Raw genomic sequence first — 15,186 nt, forward strand, 5'->3', positions numbered from 1 at the left:
AACGAAAACATTAATATATAAAATTCATGAAAATTCATGAAAATTCACGAGACCCAAAGGGTCTGAGCCGCTAAGCGGCGAGGGTGAAAAAACAGGTGAAAAAAGAGGTGAGATCTCACCTCTTCACCTAAACATTATTTTTGGGTCATTTACACTCATTACGATGAAGTCATAACAAAACATTTACGTATAGTTTCGATGAAATCTTGACAAAGCATATACGATGAAGTTTCGACAAAACATATACGTTTAAGTTCGATGAAGCATTTACGATGAAGTCATGACAAAACATTTACGAAGAAATCATGACAAAACATTTACGTTTAGTTTACGAAGAAGTTTCGACAAAGTGTTTACCATGAAGTCATGACAAAACATATACGAAGAAGTCATGACAAAACATTTACGAAGAAGTCATGACAAAACATATACGAAGAAGTCATGACAAAACATATACGATGAAGTTTTGACAAAGTGTTTACGATGAAGTCATGACAAAACATTTACGATGAAGTCATGACAAAACATTTACGTTTAGTTTACGAAGAAGTTTCGACAAAGTGTTTACGATGAAGTCATGACAAAACATATACGAAGAAGTCATGACAAAACATTTACGAAGAAGTCATGACAAAACATTTACGATGAAGTCATGACAAAACATTTACGTTTAGTTTACGAAGAAGTTTCGACAAAGTGTTTACCATGAAGTCATGACAAAACATATACGAAGAAGTCATGACAAAACATTTACGAAGAAGTCATGACAAAACATATACGATGAAGTTTTGACAAAGTGTTTACGATGAAGTTTTGACAAAACATATACGATGAAGTCATGACAAAACATATACGAAGAAGTTTCGATGAAATCTTGACAAAACATTTACGATGAAATCTTGACAAAGTCATAACAAAACATATACGATGAAGTCATGACAAAACATTTACGTTTAGTTTACGAAGAAGTTTCGACAAAGCATATACGATGAAATCATAACAAAACATTTACGATGAAATCATAACAAAACATTTACGTTTAGTTTACGATGAAGTCATGACAAAGCATTTACGATGAAATACCTGTAAATGAAGCTTTATAAAGTATGATTGGAATTTATTTTTGCATTAATCCTGCTGTATTGTCAAAATGTCATGTTGTCAGTAATTTTAAGAGAAGTTAAATAACCTGGTAGCACATGGTAACATGGTAACACTGAAAACATCTACCTAAACATTATTTTTGGTGTAAATTCAGCAACAAAATGAACGAGGTCAGGATTTATGTAAATACCTTTGAATTCATTCATAACGCCCTTTGTAAGCTCATAAAATGCTTGTTTTGAGGTTGAGCCACTTTTGGCTCGACCGTATTCTTTCAACCAAAACTCAAGAATTTCCTGCATGAATTTTGTATAAAAAGCAACCGCCGGAATTCAGACTGTTGCTATATTCTTCACAAAACGCCTTATAATACTCTTCCCAGGACTTATTTTCCAACAACTTTCTAAAGTCTTTCCTAAACTGACGGCGCAAAGCGCCAAGACCGAAGGTCCTGACTAACTGACTGACTGACTGACTGACTGACGGCACAAAGTGGCTTAACGAAAACATTAATATATAAAATTCATGAAAATTCATGAAAATTCACGAGACCCAAAGGGTCTGAGCCGCTAAGCGGCGAGGGTGAAAAAACAGGTGAAAAAAGAGGTGAGATCTCACCTCTTCACCTAAACATTATTTTTGGGTCATTTACACTCATTACGATGAAGTCATAACAAAACATTTACGTATAGTTTCGATGAAATCTTGACAAAGCATATACGATGAAGTTTCGACAAAACATATACGTTTAAGTTCGATGAAGCATTTACGATGAAGTCATGACAAAACATTTACGAAGAAATCATGACAAAACATTTACGTTTAAGTTCGATGAAGTCATAACAAAACATTTACGTTTAGTTTACGATGAAATCATGACAAAACATATACGATGAAATCATGACAAAACATTTACGTTTAAGTTCGATGAAGTCATAACAAAACATTTACGTTTAGTTTACGATGAAGTCATGACAAAACATATACGATGAAATCATGACAAAACATTTACGATGAAGTTTTGACAAAACATTTACGAAGAAGTTTCGACAAAGCATATACGAAGAAGTCATGACAAAACATTTACGATGAAGTCATGACAAAACATTTACGAAGAAGTCATAACAAAACGTTTACGATGAAGTTCGACAAAACATATACGATGAAATCATGACAAAGCATTTACGATGAAATCATGACAAAACATATATGAAGAAGTCATAACAAAACGTTTACGATGAAGTCATGACAAAACATATACGATGAAGTTTTGACAAAACATTTACGATGAAATCATGACAAAACATATACGTTTAGTTTCGATGAAGTCATAACAAAGCATTTACGATGAAATCATGACAAAACATATACGATGAAATCATGACAAAAAATTTACGATGAAGTCATGTCAAAACATATACGAAATCATTAATGAAAACATTAACGTAAACATTTACGATAAAATTTATTTCCTGGACTGTTGTCAAAATGTCATGTTGTCAGTAATTTTAAGAGAAGTTAAATAACCTGGTGACACATGGTGACGTGGTGACACTGAAAACATTTACGTTTAAGTTCGATGAAGTCATAACAAAGCATTTACGATGAAATCATGACAAAACATATACGAAGAAATCATGACAAAACATTTACGTTTAGTTTCGATGAAGTTAGTGTCTATGTTATACAGTAATGTTAGTCATGAATGTTTGTCCTAAGTGTTGGCGTTAGTGTTGAAAAATAATGTTTGTCCTACATGAAGCCGTACAAGCGTTTGAATTTGTTTATGAATAAAATTACACTCTTGTTTTCTGTATCTATCATACAAACATAAGCAGCACCTGTTTTTGTAAAGTTTATATGAAGTTTTCGATAGTTAAGACCTGTATAATAATAGAATGCGTCTTCATTCTCAACATAGTAGTAGAACTCAAACGAATGCTTACCATAATCTGTTATTTCAACAGCTTCGTCAGATATTTCATCAACGAACTCATAAACTATATCGCCATACTTGCTTTTATTTCTATTGTTTTCAGATCTAGAACACCAACGAAGGTTTGAGATTCTGTTGTCCGTTCTATCATGATTTATATGGTCTATTTCTTTCAAATTGTTTGGATTTTCAATCCACTGTTCTGCAATAATTCTATGCTTTAAATGTATTTTGTTGTTTAAACTAAGCACAATATAACCATAATTATTTAAGCATTCACTCATAATATGTTTGTCTTTCTTTCGACGAATAGTAAAAGGATATGTCGTACAAATCTCATAATCTTCATGATTTCTCAATGTTTCCCATTGAGTTTGTTCCCCACTAACGTTCTCATTGACGTCTTCAATATCTTCTTCCTCACTGAACTCGTCAATATTTTCACTAGCTCCTTCTGTAATGTTTTCATCGGCATTGTCATTGACTTCTTCTGTAATGTTAGATGTTGTTGTTTCGCTCATGTTCTTTCACTAATGTTAAAAAGTTATGTTGTACGAATTTTGAACAGAATTTAGAGCAGTTATGAAACAATGAAGTATTTTTACGCTATTGAAAGGAACTATGAGAGTGAAGTACATGACAGCAATGACAAAAGGAACTAATATCAAACCTAATGAAATCGCTCACGAGGACATAGAGCTTAACAAGTATTTTGTGGAGTATCTTATAAGTGAAGAGTATGTAAGACCTTACTTCATGTTTGACAGCATGAATGAGGATGTTATTTCATGGTTAAAGAATATAAGCAATGTTTTCGGTAAGTACGTCATAGATGACAAAGGTCTTGTTGTATTTTATGAGACAGCAATACGAACACAGGAACTAATGGATATTATGCACTCAACAGCAAAGAAAGGATTTAGTACTATTGGCATGAATGAACATTGCAGGAATGACATATACAACCTATGCTCACGAAAGCCTTACACAAAAGCAATACAAATGATAGAACATAAGTGTCTAAGGTCAGCAAATGAAATCATTACTGTCAGTGGTTATGAAAGAACTGTTAGCAAAGATGAGTGGAAACAGCTATTCATATTAAGGAAGGACGTTGCTGAACTAGTTAAACCTGTTGCACAAACATTGTTTCAGATAAGACCAGCAATGACTAAGAACCCTTTGACCTTAGTCAATGAGACCATAGAGGTTGAAGATAATGACATGAAAGAACTAGGAATGAATGAGAGAAGTTGTGAAGGATGTTTGAGTCAAAACACATGGTTCTTCAGAGCTGTTAAGAAACTTAGTAAAGAACGACAGAAATATTTTATAGAGAAGTATTGCAAAGGATGTAAATGAATTGCTTGAAATAGAACTTAGAGACACTTTCACACTAAAGGACTTGAGGAGAAATAAGTACATGAGTGAAGAAGGTATTGACATAGCTAGTGTTATAAATGACTTAAGAAGATGTGTTGTCGTTATTGACGGAGCACGTATGACATATCTAGTGAAAGATTATGATGGAATACGAGACACAACAACACTTGTGTCAGTAGATAGCAAGGAATTCAATAAGCTCATGAAGAGTGTTTATGTAGGACGTATTGAAGAGAAGGATGTGAACGCACTGATGATTTATGAAGCGGGTCAGAACAAGAACTATCTTATGAAGTCAGGCATGAGATTCTTTGACGAAAGAGATGACATTTACAGCTATTTCAGAGGATATGAGTATGAGGTACTGAATGAAGTAGATGAAAGCATTATTGAAGGATATTTGAAACATGTTCACGATGTCATATGTAATGAGGATGAAGAGCTTTATGAGTATGTTTTGAACTGGTTCGCCTACATCGTTCAAAATCCTTGTGGAAAGACTGGAACAGTACTTTTGTTAATAGGAAAGCAAGGAACTGGTAAGAATGTACTTAGTAATGTTCTATGCGAGCTCATTAGCAAGTACGCCAACAATAATATAACGGCAATAGAGAATGTGGTTGGTAGATTCAATGCTGCTATTGAGAACATGAAGCTCATCGTATGCAATGAACTAAGCTCATGCGATACGTCTAAGGTCATGAACCACGACGCACTAAAGTCAATAGTAACAGAGACTCAGTTGGACTTAAATCAGAAGTGTCAGCCAGTAAGAAAGATAGAGAATGTTTGTAATATCATCATGATATCTAACAACTTCAACTCAGTAAAGATTGACAAAGACGACAGAAGATTTGTTGTCATTGACGTAAGCAGCAGATACAAAGGAAATTACGAATATTTCTCAAATCTCATTGAAAGCTTTAATGAAGAGTTTTATTCAAACTTACTGACGTACTTCATGAAGAAAGATTTAAGTGAATTTGATGTAAGGAAGATACCATTCACCAGGGCTAAACAAGAACTCATCGAAATGAACAAAACACCTTACCAAATGTTTTACGAGGAGTTCTATGAAAAGTTTGTATCCGGATGGAATTGTACAGAGTGCTACAGAAGATATAAAGAATTTGCGAAGGAGAATGAATTCTTTGCATGTAGTTCAAATGTATTTGGTGGCAAGATGAGAGAATTTGTGAAGAGAAGTAGAAAGCGAGACGGTTCTGCAAGAAGTTATATTTACGAAGCAAGTATGATATTAGAAGGTCGTGGAAAGAAAGAAACAGTGAATTATGAGGAAGTGCTTGAAAAATTCATGGAGTACATGGGAAGCAATATAACATACAACAAAGACATATACAGTGAGTTTAAGTACTACTGTGAACAGCATGAGATTGAAAAGATGAAGAAGTAAAGGAGACTTTGAAACGCTTATGAAAGACAGTAAGGAGGTCGTCATGAGAACAGTGTTGAAATAGTTCATGAGAACAGTGAGGAGGTCATACATGAATGCAATGATGAAATAGTTCACGATGTAGTTCGTGAAGAAGCCATTGCAACAAAGAATGTTATAAAGGATTTCATAGAACTTAACAAGGAGGAGTTTAAAGAAGGCTATGAAGTGAAAAGATATGAAGAAGATTTCTTGGCGTATTTGAAGAAAAAGAGACTAAAGCCAATGGCTCAAAATAAGTTTCAATCGATGTTTGAAAAGAAACGTTTGAGCTATGGTGGTGTAAGAAGCACATATTACTTTGTTAAGAAGTGAGGACATTTATTTTTGTCGTTAGTGTTGGAGTTTGTGTTTGTTGTTAGTGTTTGTCATTTGTGCTGAAGTTAGTACTTGTCGTTAGTGTTGGAGTTCGTGTTTGTTGTTAGTGTTTGTCATTTGTGCTGAAGTTAGTACTTGATGTTAGTGTTGGAGTTTGTGTTTGTTGTTAGTGAGAGAATAAATTAAATCATGAACTTTGCCATGGTCTCTGTCCCTAGTAGTTTTCATTAAGTTCTGGAAATAATGAAAGTCATAAACTTTGCCATGGTCTCTGTCCCTAGTAGTTTTCATTATCTCACAGAGTTAATGAAAGTCATACTTTCTATCAGATGAAGCATGCAGATGAACATAACGAAAGTTAGTGAGTTTGCCACGAGTTATGAATAAAATATTGGCATATTAGATGAGATAGCTGATGAAACAGATGAAGATAAATTAAATCTTGGACTTTGCCACACTCTGTCCCTAGTTCCTCAAAATCCTTGACAACGTTGCTTAGAAATTTTGGTTCAAAACCTCATCTGATTTTAATCTGTTATGCTACCTGTTAAGTTTCGCGAGATTATAAATGTCATGGAGTTATATAAAAAGGAGGGACAGCTAGGGACACTGGAAGTACTTGTAAGGCTATCTGTTAAGATTGCATGAAATACTAAAAAGTCATGAAATCCATTATCGCTGTGCTAGCTTCACCTTAGAGTAAAATGACGACTAAAGTCACTGAAGCAATGAAACAAAAGTTTTTGGTAGAATACATTAAATCAGGAGCGGTTCCAGAAGGTTTTTACGTTCATACTATGAAGGATGGTAGAGTTCAGTTTAGAAAGATAAAGCAACCATTAGATAGAGAAGGAATTTTGAGAAAGATTAAACTTCATGAGGACAACATTGCTAAACTTAGGAAGAAGTTAGAAGAGTTGGAGAAAGGAAGAGAGTTATAAAGCAATGAATTCAACAGGGTGAAAAAACAGGTGAAAAAAGAGGTGAGATTTCACCACTTCACCTAAACATTATTTTTGTGCTATGTTTTCATACGTGTGAGGGTGGTGATATCATTAATTTTTAAGTTTATTTTTTATTTTATTTTTATATAAATGACGAAAACTATTGAGATAACAAACTACAACGGTCATGAGTTCAAGAATTTGTTCTTCGTTCCTCGTGAAAATACATTCTATCAGATACGAGGGAGAAAGGGTAAATTTAGTTTGAGCGTTTACGACAACAAACATAATGGGAGATATATAAAAGCAATAGATACAAACGGTAAGCGTGTTTCATTAGCTTTGTCAAAACTTACATACATTTATTTTGACAGTGATTTTGACTCTGACGATTGGAGTGACAGCAGCGATACTGAAGAATATGAACTATTGTGTGAAGCACAGCAATGGGAAGCGCTGCAATACTTTTGTAAATGAGAACATTAGTGGGAACGTTAGTGAGAACGTTTATTTTTTCATTAGTGAAGTCGTTAGCGAAAATGTTAGTGAGGTGAAGTGGTTGGCGGCTTTGTAAATATTTAAGGTTAAGTTAGTGTTGTCGTTTGTGTTGTAAAATATACGTTAGCGGTTTTGTAAAGTGTCAAACCGTTATCTTGGATAAGGTGGAACGCAGTGCCGCCGTACCCAAGTTATGTATACTAACTAATTGCTCAAATTGCTCTCTTACAAAATTTTCAAGATCATCTGGACTCGCGAATTCGCGTCCTTCAGCTCTCTTTTTTAGCGTGCCGAATAAATAAAAGTCAGAGGGTGCAATATCAGGTGAATAAATTGGGTTTGGAACAACTTTGACATTGTTTTCCACCAAGTAATTCATTACCTTATGACTTTTGTGAACTCTTGAATTATCAAAATGAATTGCAAACTTTTGTTTTTGTTGTTTGGATTTCTCAAACTCATCAGAATTGATAATTTGAGTAAGAACATTGTCAATTAGATACTGAGCATTCATCATATTAGGTTTTTGAAGAATATCAATTGCGATGATGCCATTCACGCCCCAAAAAACCGACAACATCATCATTGGTGTGTCAATTTTTTTCTTCGGGAATGTTTGCGGATTTTCATCCTTCGGGATCCACATGATTTTGGCTTCTGTTGCATATTGAAACCAAGACTCGTCCCCTGTTACTAAAAAGCGAAACTTCTTGGATTGATACGCACCCAATATAGAGAGGAGCTCTTTCGAAGATTGGACTCTAGATTTTTTTTGAACTGAATTAAGGTTGTGCGGAACCCAACGTGTATACGCTAGTTTGCAGTGGGGCGGCGACAAATTTGACCAGCCAGTAAAGTATTCAATTGTTTTTTTTTTGCATTTTTTTTAAAGCTTCTTAACTTAAATCATGGAATGTCTCAAAGACAAAAGTAGCATACAGCATGTAAAGCTCAAGAAAGATAATCATAATTAATACCTTAATTTTTAATATTACGCATTTTTAGGTGCAAAATTTAAAAACATTCTAATACAATAGAGCAGTTTCCAAAAGTAGCATACAGCATGTAAAGCTCAAGAAAGATAATCATAATTAATACCTTAATTTTTAATATTACGCATTTTTAGGTGCAAAATTTAAAAACATTCTAATACAATAGAGCAGTTTCCAAAAGTAGCATACAGCATGTAAAGCTCAAGAAAGATAATCATAATTAATACCTTAATTTTTAATATTACGCATTTTTAGGTGCAAAATTTAAAAACATTCTAATACAATAGAGCAGTTTCCAAAAGTAGCATACAGCATGTAAAGCTCAAGAAAGATAATCATAATTAATACCTTAATTTTTAATATTACGCATTTTTAGGTGCAAAATTTAAAAACATTCTAATACAATAGAGCAGTTTCCAAAAGTAGCATACAGCATGTAAAGCTCAAGAAAGATAATCATAATTAATACCTTTAAAGTTTAAAATCTTGATTTTTTTTAAAATCAAATATTTATAACTTTAATACATACAGCTTAAACCTTATACTTGTTTTCTCTTGTGAGAAAGCAATCTTACAAAGCTAACAATCCTAAAAAATAAAGAATTAAAATTTAATAATTTAATCTAACAAAATTTCTCTCTTTATCCTTTTGCACTCTTTATATGCAACTCAAATCCATCATATAATATTCCTATAATACTCTTGCCTCAAACAATGACGAACAAACTGCTATTCTCATTTAATTACAGACCAAATCTATTCAAATTTCTGAATTTTTAATTTTCATTTCAATTTCAAATGGAATTAGAAGAAGAAACTATCTTTACTGTTATGGATCTTTGTAAATTTGGAGTTAAACAAGAAATACAAGCACAGTATGGATATGGTGAACGTGTCAGGAAAGAAAGATCTCAGATTTCATTCCACTGCAAATATCCAAAATGTCCTGCACATTTTAATGTTGCAATCTTGGATCAAAATAAATACAAACTAATCAAAATAGTTGAAGAACATGATCATTCCGCCCCAAATGACAAAAGTCAATATTCGTCTGTCTTTTATCGCAAATATTTAGAACATTACTTCCAAACAGATGACAATCAAAGAGCGATAGCACAGCTAAATGCATTCAAAGATCTTGAAATTCCTCTTACAGGTCCGTCCATTCCAGAGATGTACGCTCAAAAACCACGTGCAATCAAACGATTTGCAGAGAGAATACATGCTCTTCAAACTAGATATTCTCCTGACGATGTTGTGTCATTGCAAATCTTTGTTCAGACAGTACAAGAAGAATCTCCAGATGATCTCATTGCATTTGAAGTCTCAGACAATAATATGTGTTTCTATTACGCGCCTTTTGAAGGCAAAGCTTATGCGCATAGTATCAAGACATTTCATATAGACAGCACCTATAAATTGTTGCGATCAAACATTCCATTGTATGCATTTACTGGCAAAATCAAAGATTTTCACATTTTCCCTTTTTTATATTTCTTTTGTCAACCAGACACTTATCAAAACATTCAAGTTTGCGTGTGCGCCTATCTCAGATGGGTAACAATTGAGCCAGAATACATTAGCATGGACTGTGCTCCACAGATAGCTCAAGCAATAGAAGAAAGCATTCCACAAGCTCAAATACTTTGGTGCGGAGTACATGTTCTTCGTGCAATTCTTCGCAAATCAAATAAGTTTTCTTCTCAAGAAAAATTTGAACAATTCTATAATTTGATGAAGGATTTAGTCTTCAAATTAGATGCAGAACATGAGGAAGAAGCAAATGCTGCCTATGATCAAGTTCTGGAGTTGCTCGACACAGATCCAACAGCATCTCAATACTTTAACAGACAATGGCGTTACAACATATCAAGATGGATTGCTCGTGACAGGCGTGAAGGCGACGCAACTAACAATATTGCCGAAGCTCATTTTAGAACACTCAAACATGACTATTTTCCTGATCGAAAAAATCTCAGAATTGATGATGTTATTATAGAAATTTATACAAAAGTGATACCATCTTTCGTTATCAAACTCAAAATTGATCAAAATCCAGCAGATGACCGTGTCATTAGGATCATGGAAAAAGCAACTAACGCAGAAATTGATGTAAAAAGACAAAGAAAAATCGAGAGTATTTCAATGCTCAATAGATTGCTCAATGCTGTTAGTGATGACTCAATAGATCCCACTAAAATATATCCTACCTTGAAAGTATTATTACAAAGAACTCATTTTATTTAATTTTGATTTTAATTTTAGATTAAATTATTAAATTTTAATTCTTTATTTTTTAGGATTGTTAGCTTTGTAAGATTGCTTTCTCACAAGAGAAAACAAGTATAAGGTTTAAGCTGTATGTATTAAAGTTATAAATATTTGATTTTAAAAAAAATCAAGATTTTAAACTTTAAAGGTATTAATTATGATTATCTTTCTTGAGCTTTACATGCTGTATGCTACTTTTGGAAACTGCTCTATTGTATTAGAATGTTTTTAAATTTTGCACCTAAAAATGCGTAATATTAAAAATTAAGGTATTAATTATGATTATCTTTCTTGAGCTTTACATGCTGTATGCTACTTTTGGAAACTGCTCTATTGTATTAGAATGTTTTTAAATTTTGCACCTAAAAATGCGTAATATTAAAAATTAAGGTATTAATTATGATTATCTTTCTTGAGCTTTACATGCTGTATGCTACTTTTGGAAACTGCTCTATTGTATTAGAATGTTTTTAAATTTTGCACCTAAAAATGCGTAATATTAAAAATTAAGGTATTAATTATGATTATCTTTCTTGAGCTTTACATGCTGTATGCTACTTTTGGAAACTGCTCTATTGTATTAGAATGTTTTTAAATTTTGCACCTAAAAATGCGTAATATTAAAAATTAAGGTATTAATTATGATTATCTTTCTTGAGCTTTACATGCTGTATGCTACTTTTGGAAACTGCTCTATTGTATTAGAATGTTTTTAAATTTTGCACCTAAAAATGCGTAATATTAAAAATTAAGGTATTAATTATGATTATCTTTCTTGAGCTTTACATGCTGTATGCTACTTTTGGAAACTGCTCTATTGTATTAGAATGTTTTTAAATTTTGCACCTAAAAATGCGTAATATTAAAAATTAAGGTATTAATTATGATTATCTTTCTTGAGCTTTACATGCTGTATGCTACTTTTGGAAACTGCTCTATTGTATTAGAATGTTTTTAAATTTTGCACCTAAAAATGCGTAATATTAAAAATTAAGGTATTAATTATGATTATCTTTCTTGAGCTTTACATGCTGTATGCTACTTTTGGAAACTGCTCTATTGTATTAGAATGTTTTTAAATTTTGCACCTAAAAATGCGTAATATTAAAAATTAAGGTATTAATTATGATTATCTTTCTTGAGCTTTACATGCTGTATGCTACTTTTGTCTTTGAGACATTCCATGATTTAAGTTAAGAAGCTTTAAAAAAAAGCAAAAAAAATGTAATAAAATAAAAAAATTTTTAGTATCGATAATCTGAAATATGTTGTTTACTTAAACCGCGAGCTAAGCGAGGGGCTTAGTTTCGTAGTTTCGTACAATCTTTTTTCGAATCTGTTCTTTTCGTCAGCCGCGAGCGAAGCGAGTGGCTTAGTTTCGTAATTTCATACAATCTTTTTTCGAATCTGTTCTTTTCTTAAGCCGCGAGGGGCTTAGTTTCGTACAATCTTTTTTCGAATCTGTTCTTTTCTTAAGCCGCGAGCGAAGCGAGGGGCTTAGTTTCGTAATTTCGTACAATCTTTTTTCGAATCTGTTCTTTTCGTCAGCCGCGAGCGAAGCGAGTGGCTTAGTTTCGTAATTTCATACAATTATTTTTCGAATTTGTTCTTTTTGTCAACCGCGAGCGAAGCGAGTGGCTTTTTATTTTTAAAATTTTTTTTTCTTTCTTACTTTTTTTCCCTTACTTACAAATTTGATAGTAACTTACCAAATCTCTCTATCATATAATAATAAATTAATCCATTTTTTGTTTCAAATCTGACACATTACATTTCTGACATGTAAACATGTCACTTTTCACTTCACCTCACTGGGCAAGTTTGTGCCCCTCTCGTTTGTCGTTCAAATAATTGTGCAGATAATAACTGACTGTTGTACGTGGTATCTTTGTCATCTCCTCTATCCTTCTGAGTGATGCTCTTGGGTCTTCATCTAGCGCTTGAAGAATTGCTTTGATTTTTCTTTGATCCGGCGATTTTTTGTCAATTTTTATGATGGGCGCCTTTTTGTTCATGAAGTGATACATCCTAACATGATACGTTACAGTGGAATAGCTAGGAGCATCCATACCGAAGCATTTTACCAATGTCTCGTAGATTTTTTTACAGTCTTTGCATTTTTTTGCAAGAGCGAGGATGTTTTCTTTATGATTCATTAAAAAATGAAAAAAATCCCGCCAAAATTTCCCGCGAAACCGCCTCTTGTCTCAAAATTCATTTTATATCCCGGCATGGCGCCAAAATACAACATACTCATCATATACATATATTCATATTTTTTATTATATATTTATAATCAGCATATATCTCCTTTAATAGTCTCATATAGAGCGCTGTGCTAAACGCACCTTTGGACACCCTATATTAAATTCCAAGGAAACCCATTAAACCGGCTTGGAGAGGCAGGCTTTTCTCAATTTACGATTCAAACCATTTCCATCCCTGATAGTTTGATTAATCTAGGGGTATCTTGCTTTGAAAATTGCCAATTCTTGACTTCAATATCATTTTCGTACTCATGTCCATTAACAGTGATCCCTGAAAATTGTTTTAAAAATTGCAAAAACTTGCAAATTTTGAAATTCCCAAGTTCAATAACAACAATAAAAGTAAAGCATTCCTCAATTGCTATGGCATAAGCGATATTGGATTATGCGGAACACAAGTGTCAAATATTGAAAACTATTGTTTTATACATTCAGGAGTTACAACTTTCTATTCATCAAACAAAATTACTTTGTGATATGGTGCATTTACAAATAGTAATGTTATAGAAATGAATATCCTTGCCGAATCAATTTCAGTAGAATATTTTAAAAACTGCACCTTATTGACATCCTTAACTTTAAAAGAAGGAATAACAACTATTTATGAATCTGCTTTCAGAGATTGTGTTTGATTGGAATCATTTACGATTCCAGCAAGCATTAAATTGATTAGATTATATGCATTCATGGGCTGCACATCATTAAAAATAGTTATATTGTCGCCGAATAGCTAAATAAGGAAAATAAATGGAGGAACTTTTGCTGATTGTCCACTATTACAGTTTATCAAGTTGGATTCTAATGGCAGTCAATATATGTTCGGCAATGGAGCTTCAACATATTACAATGAAACCAAAATTATTGCATTTATTCCAAGTAGTAATATACAAACATTTGTTGTTCCTGCAGCAATGGAAAATAGGTTCTTATTCTTTCTATGTATGTACTAATTTAGTAAAAGTTATATTTATGAAAGATGACAATTATTTCTCTTCATTATGCAATAAATTATATATTGCTATTCTTCTTTCAATGCAGTGATGAATGATGGGCTTATTTAGATTAACTAATCTATGCAATATCTTATTTTCAATTTAAGCTATTAGCGGAATCATCGCCTTCTTTATTTTGCGACTCAAAACTCGAGTTAATTCATAGTGAAAAAGTTAAAAAAGACGATCAAAATTCACTCAATTTATATATCATTAAGTACCAAAACTCTGAGATTATATTGCATAAAGATTAAGATGTGCTGGGTAAACCCATTTTTTTTAAAAAATTAAATTTGGAGTCACCAGACATGCAATCCTTAGAACTTAAGTAGAAGCAGTCTTTATATCATTAAGTACCAACATTGACAGATGCTCGTTGAAATTATATTTGCATTGAATGAAATCAATGTTTTAACAATGAAAAAAGAAATTTCAATCTCAAATTTTGTGAAGCCGAAAAAAAGCTATTAAATAAATAAACAGTTTAAAACAATAAAATTACAATAATCCGCATCAATAATTCAGATCTTCAAGCATGAAATTACTTTTTTTTTAATAAAAATCTCTTGGTGAATTAATCTTAGAAGCTGGCATTGAATGACGTAGTTGGTTGCGCAGAGAAGAGAATTTTGTACTGATTGTTCTAGGATTGTGAGATAAAGTAAAATTGTGGTTTCTTGTCTGCAAAGGAGAAAAGTATGATATAATAGGTCTAATTTCATTAGCTTTAAAGGTATTTGCGTAGATATTTGGAGATAAAATTCCATTTGAATTTGCAAATTGTCTTTGATTTGGACGCTGGTTAGGCATATTGAAAGGTTCCCAATTTGATTTTGTTCTAACTTGCTCAAGAGCTTTTCTTTGTTGATTTTCTCGAATTTGTTCTTCCAAAAGTTGTCGTTGTCGCGCTTGTTGTTTGCCTCTTTCTAGCAACTCTTGTTGCCGTTCATATGGAAGGCGATCAAATATTTGATGAGTGAAATTTGATGCCATGACAATTTTATATAAAAGTGACATTAATTTTTAAA

The 15,186-nt window shown here is 32.6% G+C and overlaps 4 protein-coding genes and 2 pseudogenes across 6 annotated transcripts, besides 5 other annotated features; 2 read left to right on the plus strand and 4 right to left on the minus strand.

Annotated features, from left to right (window-relative positions):
- Positions 1 to 2,856: 2,856 nt before the first annotated feature.
- Positions 2,857 to 3,561, minus strand: TVAGG3_0773190 (His-Me finger endonucleases family; the record flags this gene model as incomplete). The annotated part of the gene is made up of 1 exon (XM_051246041.1): positions 2,857 to 3,561. The coding sequence occupies one exon, from the start codon at positions 3,559 to 3,561 to the stop codon at positions 2,857 to 2,859; it is 705 nt and encodes a 234-aa protein (XP_051092628.1).
- A 622-nt stretch (positions 3,562 to 4,183) lies between these two features.
- Positions 4,184 to 5,702: a mobile genetic element.
- A 2,140-nt stretch (positions 5,703 to 7,842) lies between these two features.
- On the minus strand, positions 7,843 to 8,461 carry TVAGG3_0773220 (annotated as a pseudogene). The gene has a single exon. A coding segment is annotated over exon 1 (619 nt).
- Positions 7,843 to 8,461: a mobile genetic element.
- Positions 8,462 to 12,733: a mobile genetic element.
- TVAGG3_0773240 (MULE transposase domain-containing protein) lies at positions 9,427 to 9,886 on the plus strand (the record flags this gene model as incomplete). The annotated part of the gene is made up of 1 exon (XM_001298679.2): positions 9,427 to 9,886. A coding segment is annotated over one exon (460 nt), but the record flags the coding sequence as incomplete, so codon positions are not given.
- On the plus strand, positions 10,213 to 10,875 carry TVAGG3_0773250 (MULE transposase domain-containing protein; the record flags this gene model as incomplete). Its single annotated transcript, XM_051246042.1, has 1 exon — positions 10,213 to 10,875. One exon carries the CDS (start codon positions 10,213 to 10,215, stop codon positions 10,873 to 10,875), a length of 663 nt encoding a protein of 220 aa, XP_051092629.1.
- On the minus strand, positions 12,731 to 13,165 carry TVAGG3_0773270 (annotated as a pseudogene). Its single transcript has one exon. A coding segment is annotated over exon 1 (435 nt).
- Positions 12,731 to 13,261: a mobile genetic element.
- Positions 13,234 to 13,261: a terminal%2Cinverted (terminal inverted repeat of Mariner transposon ID:TVAGG3_0773270).
- A 1,342-nt stretch (positions 13,262 to 14,603) lies between these two features.
- On the minus strand, positions 14,604 to 15,151 carry TVAGG3_0773280 (uncharacterized protein; the record flags this gene model as incomplete). Its single annotated transcript, XM_001298681.2, has 1 exon — positions 14,711 to 15,151. The coding sequence occupies one exon, from the start codon at positions 15,149 to 15,151 to the stop codon at positions 14,711 to 14,713; it is 441 nt and encodes a 146-aa protein (XP_001298682.1).
- Positions 15,152 to 15,186: the final 35 nt, after the last annotated feature.

The sequence above is a fragment of the Trichomonas vaginalis genome, chromosome III (genome assembly GCF_026262505.1).
Source record: "Trichomonas vaginalis G3 chromosome III, whole genome shotgun sequence".
NCBI classification, from domain to species: Eukaryota; Parabasalia; order Trichomonadida; family Trichomonadidae; genus Trichomonas; species Trichomonas vaginalis.